At 57.1% G+C, this 8,697-nt stretch overlaps 1 protein-coding gene across 1 annotated transcript in view; it reads left to right on the top strand.

Annotated features, from left to right (window-relative positions):
- The first annotated feature begins 2,581 nt into the window (after nucleotides 1-2,581).
- SFRP1 (secreted frizzled related protein 1) overlaps nucleotides 2,582-8,697 on the top strand; it is a 43,137-nt gene continuing 37,021 nt past the window's right edge. Inside the window, exons 1-2 of the mRNA XM_027962478.2 lie at nucleotides 2,582-3,335; nucleotides 7,989-8,066. Of these exons, the coding sequence (XP_027818279.1) occupies nucleotides 2,810-3,335; nucleotides 7,989-8,066 (604 nt within the window). The 5' untranslated portion in view covers nucleotides 2,582-2,809. The remainder of the gene's footprint in view (nucleotides 3,336-7,988; nucleotides 8,067-8,697) is intronic.

Here is an 8,697-nt window from a genome sequence, read left to right as displayed (position 1 = left end):
CAGAATCCTGTGCTGTGCTTAGTCGCTCAGTCATGTCTGACTCTTTGCAACCCCATGGACTGCAGCCCGCCAGGCTCCTCTGTCCATGGGGATTCTCCAGGCCAGAGTACTGGAGTGGGTTACCATGCCCTCCTCCAGGGGATCTTCCCAACCCAGGGATGGAACCAAGGTCTCCCACATTGAAGGCAGATTCTGAGCCACCAGGGACGTCCATGGAATGACTCTAAGCACTGCAAACTATAGAAGCCTAGCCTCGGTGTGCGTTCACGTCTGTCAGTGGGACTGAGACTTGAGCCCTACCTATCTAGCTGGGATTTGGGAGGAGCCAGAAATGCACTGAGTTGAAGATTCTGGGGGCTTAATTGCTCTCACACCCCCTGTATTTCTTGGGACAGTCATGTCCCTGGGTGCCCCAAGAGGCCTCTCACTGAGACCGTTTGGGGGTGAGCAATCAGAAACAACCAGACCTAGACTAGGCCCTCCCATGGAATGGAACTGTGACATTTACTTCTGCCTCGAGACCCCCAGGGACTGGTGGAGGAGCAGTCCCATGAACGAATTTCCTGAATTTTCATATGGGACATACAGGCCCTTCCACCTCTTGGGGAAATAGTACAGACAGGAGTGAGGGCAGGGCGAAGCCTGCATCCAGAGGGGATGTTATCTGCTAACACAACTCTTTGCAGGGAGTGAGTAAACAGACACATTTGCCTTGGGACCGAGGGCCTGCCTCGAGGAGAGAAAAGGACCCCTACCAAACTGCATTTTTCTCTAACTGCCCCTTGAATTGAGACACAGTTGCCTGGTTTCCTGTGGTCTCTTCTCTGTCTGTGAGGAATGTCTTCCCCAGCTTCTGGGCTGAGCATTACCAATTGTTTAGGGATTAACCCTTTGCCACCCGAAGGAGTCTCCCCCCATCTCTTTCCCTCCACATTGCCGCTCTTGCTTTAGAGCACCTTTCATCAGCTTAGAAGTGATGGAGAAGTTGACCACTGGTACACGCTCCCTGGGTGCACAGCGGCATCACTATATCTTTAGGTGCAGGACTGCTTTAAGAGCCTCTCTTCATCGAAAAACTCCAGTCGTTTGACTTGGAATCTGTCCATCAAGAAATTTGGTCTGCAGGGTCCAAAGTCAGCTTCCCCCAGCAAGGCGGCGCCTCCTCTGGTGTCTGCCTTCAGCTCTGGGCTCTGTGGCCCATTTGCCATCTGAGGTAGTGTCACGCCACTCAGATGCGATCTGCAGCCTTCTCTGCCCCCCGTCTCCACCCCACATTTCGGGACACAAGCAGTGTGGAGACCTTGCCAACCTCAGGGACAGCTGTTGCTCTTGCCTGTCCCTGGAGTTGGTCCTGGTCACACTCCCAGCTTTCTGGAGCTTGGGCCTCATTACAAAGAATCCCCAGGGACTTTGAGGGGGAGGGTGGCAGGGGGACCACCCTCTGTTCTGGGGTGGTGGTGGGGGGCCGTGGGGAGTGGGCTGGATGGAAAGAATGGGCTGTTTCTGCTGGGACTTTTCTCTCGCCTTCTGTCTGAACAGGAACCCTTGGTTTTTGACTTGAGGTTCCTGGGCCGGCTCTGAATGTAGCATGTGTGCCTGAGTGATGGACTTGATATTTACACAAGCCACGCTGATAAGTGCACATGTGTTTTTAATGTTTTGGCTTTCTAGACCACAAACATGTCAATGTGCATATGCGCGCACACACAGACGTGCTGTCGGGCTGGGCCTTGAGCGGGGCTCTTTTTTCCCTTCTTCTTTTTCTTTAAAAAAACAAAACTAAAAAAAAAAAAAGAAAACCAAAGCCAAAAACACAAAACCCAACTGTCCTCCCCAAATCAACACCTTTGTGCGCACCCTTCCCTTCCACACTGCCTCGGGACTGTCGGAGGGCCATCATCCGGTTGTCTCACCTGGAAACGCAGCTGCCTTTTAAAGCCAGCAAACAGCCGGCCTCCACCTTCGCCGGGTCTTCGCGGGAACCGAGCCCCACCGGCCGGGGATGGAAAGGCAGACCTCCCTCGATACAGTCTTCCTGAGCCCCGGTCCGTCGGCAACGGCCCCTTTCCGTACTGCAGCCATCGAGAACAACACCGAGAAAGCAGTTTGCTGCTGCGTTAAGTTAGGGAAAAGTGACAAAAAGAAAAAAAAAAAAGTCTTGATTAGCTCATGGACTTGCAAGTACTGTTAAGCGTCCTTGCTTTCCTGAGATCTGACTCGAGCTAGCTGCAGCGTTGCGCATCCTTTTTACCCTCCGCACACTTCTCTCCATCCCCTCTCTCCCTTCCTTTTTTCTTTCTTTCTTTCCTTTTTTGTCTTTTCCTCGTTCCCCCCCACCCCTTGTTCCTTCTTTTATTTATTTATTTTTTTTGGTTTTGTTTTTTAAGGGGTGTTGACCTGCGCTGAGTTCTGGGGAGCCGAGCCCTCCCGCCCGCGAGCCGATTGGCCGGCGGCGCGGGTGACTGACGGGCGGGCCCGGAGCGCTCCCGGCGGCCGGCGCTGATTGGCCCGCGCGGCTCGGAGGGCTCGGCCGCGGGAGCGCCGGGCACTCGGGTCCCGCCGCCTCGGGCGCCTGGGCCGCACTCGGGCCGCGCGCTCGCCTCCCCGCGCAGCTCTTCTGGGCCGCCCCGCCAGCGCCGGGCAGGAGCGCGTGGCCGCCCAGTTGGGCGCGGGTGCGGACGGCGCCTTTTGTCCCCGGAGCCGGCGGGTGGTGCGGGGTGGGGCGGGGGGGCTCCTGCAAGTTCGCGGCGGGACGCGCGCGGGGAGACCACCGAGGACGCCCCGCGTCGCGGGGGCCGGGGCGCCGAGCATGGGCGGCGGGCGCTGGGCCGCGGCGGGCGCGTTGCTGGCGCTGGCCGCCGGGCTCCTGGCCGCGGGCTCGGCCAGCGAGTACGACTACGTGAGCTTCCAGTCGGACATCGGCGCCTACCAGAGCGGGCGCTTCTACACCAAGCCGCCGCAGTGCGTGGACATCCCGGCCGACCTGCGGCTGTGCCACAACGTGGGCTACAAGAGGATGGTGCTGCCCAACCTGCTGGAACACGAGACGATGGCCGAGGTGAAGCAGCAGGCCAGCAGCTGGGTGCCCCTGCTCAACAAGAACTGCCACATCGGCACCCAGGTCTTCCTGTGCTCGCTCTTCGCGCCCGTCTGCCTGGACCGGCCCATCTACCCGTGCCGCTGGCTCTGCGAGGCCGTGCGCGACTCGTGCGAGCCGGTCATGCAGTTCTTCGGCTTCTACTGGCCCGAGATGCTCAAGTGCGACAAGTTTCCCGAGGGCGACGTCTGCATCGCCATGACCCCGCCCAACGCCACCGAGGCCTCCAAGCCCCAAGGTGAGGCTGGGGTCCCCCGGGGCTGCGTCCCGGGCCTGGGGGACGTGCCCTCGGCCCTGCCCGACGGCCTCGAGAAGTCCGAGGTGGTGCCCGGCTGGGCAGCCCCGCGCGCGCACCCGCTGCGGGTCGTGGAGCCGCTGCCCTGGGAATCCAGTTTCCAGGAAACAAAGCTTTAGCTCCGGGTCCCAGGAGAGCGCTTTTCTCCCCTGGGAGGGAAGCGAGTCCCCATCGGAGCTTTGAACCCCGTAGACGAGATGCCCCCCGGGGCTGGGGGCGGGAAACACAACCCAAACTCTAAATCTGGGAAGCGCTGGAGGGCCGAGCAAATGCTAAGGTGCAGCTTTGTTTATATTCTTAGGTTCGAGGAGGATTTTTTAAAAATCGCTTTTCTTAGCTAGTCATTCAGCGAAGTAGCTCCTGGACTGGTGCAAAAGGAGCCGAGGAAAAAAGTTTAGAAACTGCAAGGCTGTTTCCTCCTTTCAGGTAACAGCTTCGGGGGACTTAAGGGAGGGGGGTGGATGGAAAGACTCTTCTCCCCCATTTTTGCATACCCCCTGCTTCTCTCATTCACACAAATCCTCAGGTAATTAGGAAGATACAATTGTCATTAGCTCATTGTTCCGCTCTCCTTGGGGAGCGGGACCGCAAATTGAAGACTTTCCTAACAGCCCCAGAGAAGGGCAGGAGGTTGTTCTCAGAACCTCCTCCCGCCTAAAGGGCAGCTCTTGATGGGGGAGGAAGGCACATCACCAAGCCACCCCCAACCCCCAGGCCACAAGACAGAGCAAAACAAGTTAACAAGCCAAAAAGAAAAAAAAGAAAATCCCCAATAAATCAACACTCCAGCACCCTCGCCTGACTTTGAGAGGAATGAATTCAACCCCGACCTCTTCGGAAGCAGAGTTGAGGCTCAAAGAGCTGCCAGTGATCAGAGACGGGGAGCCATGTGCCCAGGGCACCCAGCACAGGGCCCCCCGTCTTTAGGGCTTTTGGAGGAAAGGGCTTAAGGTTGTGTGTGTGTTGGGGGGCGGTGGCGGGGGAGGGGGCGGTGGAAAAACCTGTTGCTTGCTGGCTCAGCTTATCTCCAAGTGATGCTGGAGGAGGAATGTCTCCTGCGGGGCAGGCTCCCCAGAGTGAGGGTAGGATAGTCCGGGGAAGGGCACCCTGAAACTTGAATGCCTTTGCTTATTTCAGGTAGGGCGGAGATAAGTCCAGAGTGGGGGATGTGGAGATGGGCTCAGTGGTTGGACAGGGCAACAGCTCGAGTTCTGGGCCCCGTGTTCGCCCTTTCTGGAGGTCTGCACAGGGTTCACCTTCGGGGAGATGCTGCTGGTACCTGGAGCAGACTAAGCCCTTGGTGTTTCGTCTGGATAGAACCCACGGGATTTTCCTTCTCCCCTCCTGGGAGAGAAGCCCAGCCCTAACCCCAGAGACCTCAGCCAGCTCTGCTGGGGCAGAGCCCACCCCCAGCTGCCCCTGTCTGGTACAAGAGGCGACAGAAACCTTCCAAGAGGGACTGGCAGGTGGGGAGACTGGCTGGGGTGCCTTCTTATGCATGGACAAGAATCCTCTTGGCTCGACCCCCCCCCGCCCCCCACCCAGAGACAGGGGTGGTTGAGGGAAGGGAGACCAAAATCCATGCTATCTTCTTGGAGCCATTTACTCCTTGGCTGCCGCCCCCCTTGGCCCCCTCCCTAAGTCTGCCCTTTGCACCGTCTCCCCTCCTCCCTCCATCCCAGGAGTGCTCAGGTAGCCCACTCTGGATTAGCCACACAGCCGTGAAGGGACCAGTCTGGGGTGGAACTTGGAACCTGGTTCTCCCCACCGTGTTTTTGGTGACAGGTTCTGAGGGAGGCACTGCTCCTACCCGGGACTGCAGCCCCTCAGTGGAAGGAACCCCCAAAAGGCATCCCCTGGGTCTGCTGTCAGCGGAGCCTGGAAGTGGGAGGGATATGTGTGTACAAGCAGGTCAAGGGGAAAGACCAGACTCCTGGTCCTCATCCCTTATGGCTCGTGTCTCCAGAATAAGAACTGGTACTTTTGGAGGCGACCAAGTCCACATGCTTGACTTTTATTCTTTATTTCTTTTTATTCTCTAAAATTAAAATGGGATTTTCAAAGCAGTGACATGTTTCCGAATGCCGGCTGGCTGGCTTCTGTTCACATACGGGGGCAAGTACCATTTAGGGTACTGGCGCTGGCCTTTGGGGCCACACATCATTTAACATCAACTTGATAATGAGATGAGTCAAAGGAGGCTCCCCCGCACCCCCAAAAAGCCGAGGCTCAAGCTGCTTTAGCATCGATTATGGGAGAGGCGCTTTTGTCATTCCTCCTCCCTGCCCGGTTTCACTGATTAAGCTCCGTGAAGGAGCACATACTTTTAGTTTTATTTTGTTGTTGTCTAGGCATGTTGTGCGTTAAATCAGCCAGAATATTTTGTTTCTGATTCCAGTGTTTGTCTCCTCTTCCCCTTAAATATTGATGAAACACAACACCTTTTGGTTTTTGCTTCTTTCACTTGAAACATTTTAAATGCCTCTAAAAACAGCCATCTCCTCCTGCCTCTCTGGTGGATGACTGGGTGGGTTTGATTTTTTGTCCTCAGGCTGCCTGCTGCCACCCCCCTCCGCCCTCTGCCCCTGCACAGTCCAGAGAGGCCACAGATGAATATTGCCTTTCAGAGCTGGCTGTAAGAAAAGTTGAGGTGGGCTGGGGAAAATGCACTGATCTCATCCCAGCCACCTCCTGCCCCCTGGGAGATGCTGAGGGCCAGACGTGGTGATGGGACTGAGAACATGCCCGAGTGGTGTGCAGAGCCCTGGGCTGCCAGTCAAGTCGGGGAACTCAGGGTGTCCAGACCAGGTGGTGTGAGTGAGCCAAGGGCACCCGGTGTTTGCATTCGGATAGTCCTGCCCTGCTGCTTGTTTGGCCAGAGTATAGTCATTGAACTTTGCCCCGTGATAACTTCTGTTAATTTTTTTTAACCCAAATAAGGAAAGCCCCCCCCCAGCACAGTCCACACTCCCCAGCCAGGTACCATGGTCCTTCCCATGTATGGTGGGACTTCCTTTCCATTTTTCTCCCTATGGAAGCCAGAATCAGAATGCAGAATTCCGGGTAAGTGTTTCCCTTTTATCAGAAACGCGACCTCTGGAATTCAATCTTAAGTTCCGGCTGAGAAGCACAGTTCCAGCCTCTGGGTCCAAAGATGGTCCCACTGTCTTTTGTTTGGAGCACGGCAGTGGTTCCTGCTGCTGAAGGAGTCTGGCCAGCGCGTAGCCCTGGGCCTAGTGTCAAGGTGGGAGAGGGGTCTGCCAGCAAAGACGAACGCGTGTGGCCTCTGCTGGGCCTCACAGGGACCCTGCCTGGAAGCGGGATGTGGTCAGGCACCCCCTCCCAGGTGCTGGGGGACCAGCTGTGTCCCCGGGGGTGGCACCGGCCCCGGAGTGCTGTAGTTGACTCCCTGTCCGCCGTGGGAGGCTCTGCCCATTTCTCTGGACCACAGAAGTGCTCCAAGGCGCCGGAGAAGCGGCCATAGGAGCCACGGGGGCGGGGGTGGGGGGGGGGGGGAGAGGGGAGGAAGCGCCTTGACGGGAGTGGAGGTGCTCAGCCCACTGTCCTCCTTTGTAACTTCCCCAAAGCTTGTGGCCTCCGTTGCTGTGCTGCGTGGAGGCCCCTTAAGATGTGCCCAAGCTTTCCTACATCCTGGATAAAACCCCAAGATGTCTGATAGATGATGGAGGCGATGCTGATGCTGACGGTGGGATGGTGGGATGGTGGTGGTGGCGGCAGTGACAAGCCGCCTCTCCTTCTGGTGATTCCACTGGGTGGCTTTCTCCCAGCTCTTCCACAGGAGGCCCTTTACCTCCCAGGGGAGGGGGCCCCTCCAGCATCTGCAGCATTTGGCCAGGAGGATCCACTGGCTCTGGCTTCCAAAGCCTCCTCCCCCTGGGGCCTAGTCGCCTCCAGTTCCCCCCATGCCTGCGGCACACACACCTCCTCTTCAAAGTACTTCACGGTGTGAAAACACCAACAGAGGGTCTCCCTGTCCCACTCGGTCCTTCCATTTGGCAGCAGGGCCCCCCCGGCCCCCACCCAGCTCCTCCTGCTTCCCACCCTGCAGGATCTTGCTGCAGCAGCCCTTCTGGACTGGGGTGTTCAGGGCCTTGGTTGGACTTTGTGAGTTTGGCTGATTTTCTTTCTTGGCTCATGGAGAACTGGTCAGATGGATCGGGGAGTTTGGGAACACGAATAGGGCAGGAATCAGGCATTTCAAGGGGAGGAGAGAAAACAGGAGACAAGCAAGCAAATAAACTAGGGTAGAAGTGTTTGGTTACAAGTCAGCTTTTCCCAGGGACCCACCACATCAAGACACGATTCACAGGACCCGCCCCATTCAGCCCCAGATAATGTTGATCTGAATAGCTGTACTATATTCAGTAGCTCTAGTCCCTGAATTTTCAAGGAACTCAATGTCTGCCTGGGTTTCCAGGACTCGTCTTTTCTGGGACTGCCCTTCAGAAATTCCAGAAGACAGTTACCCCCTTCCAGCCTGGGCCCGAGGCTGATCTCTGTCTGCCCCGGGGGCAGTTCCTCCAGCATCCTTGCCTCCCCGTCACTCAGCTCGTGTCCTCCCCTTTCCTTTCCTAGGCACGACCGTGTGTCCTCCATGTGACAACGAGCTGAAATCAGAAGCCATAATCGAGCATCTCTGTGCCAGCGAGTTTGGTAAGAAAGTGGCCCAGGCTGCCTCTGGGAGGCTGGGCATCCCTGGCTCCTCCTGGTCTGTGTCCGTGGAGCAGAGCCTTTGGGAGCTTCTTTTTGGAGATATGTGTTCTCTCCCTCCATCCTCCCCAGAGCGCTGCTTTTCTCAGGCGGATGGGAGACTAGATAGGGTGGGGAACTGGCTGCTTTTATGAAAAGTCAAACTTGGCTTCTGCCTTTCTGTGTGTGGGATCACTGGATGGGTTTGGAGGGACCTTCTCTGGGCGTAGAGGGAGGCAGATTTGGGGTGAGCTGGGGGAAACCAGGCTGCTGGGCTGGCTTCCCGCATGGCTCTTTTTCCATCCGCCCCTAGGTGTCAGCACCACGCCGCCCAGGATCGGGGAGGGAGGGGGGTCATTGGTGTTAAGGGCCCTGGGGGCAGGGGCTCTCAGGAACTTTTTGGCAAGTAAAATGACTTCCCCACAGTGGGGGGAATTTCCCTCCCTTCTTCCCAAATCTCTCTGGGTTAAAAGGGAATTCTGGGTCCACATTTGCAGCCCCAAGAAGAGGGCTGGATGTGGGCCCGGGGCCTGATCTCGGAGGACCTTTCAAGGGTGGCCCCTGTCGTCTGCTCCTCAGAAGACAGAGCCTCAGA

The sequence above is a fragment of the Ovis aries genome, chromosome 26, assembly GCF_016772045.2.
Source record: "Ovis aries strain OAR_USU_Benz2616 breed Rambouillet chromosome 26, ARS-UI_Ramb_v3.0, whole genome shotgun sequence".
Taxonomy (NCBI): domain Eukaryota; kingdom Metazoa; phylum Chordata; class Mammalia; order Artiodactyla; family Bovidae; genus Ovis; species Ovis aries.
The sequence above is the reverse complement of the archived record's forward strand: the minus strand, read 5'-3'. Positions and strand labels throughout refer to the sequence as shown.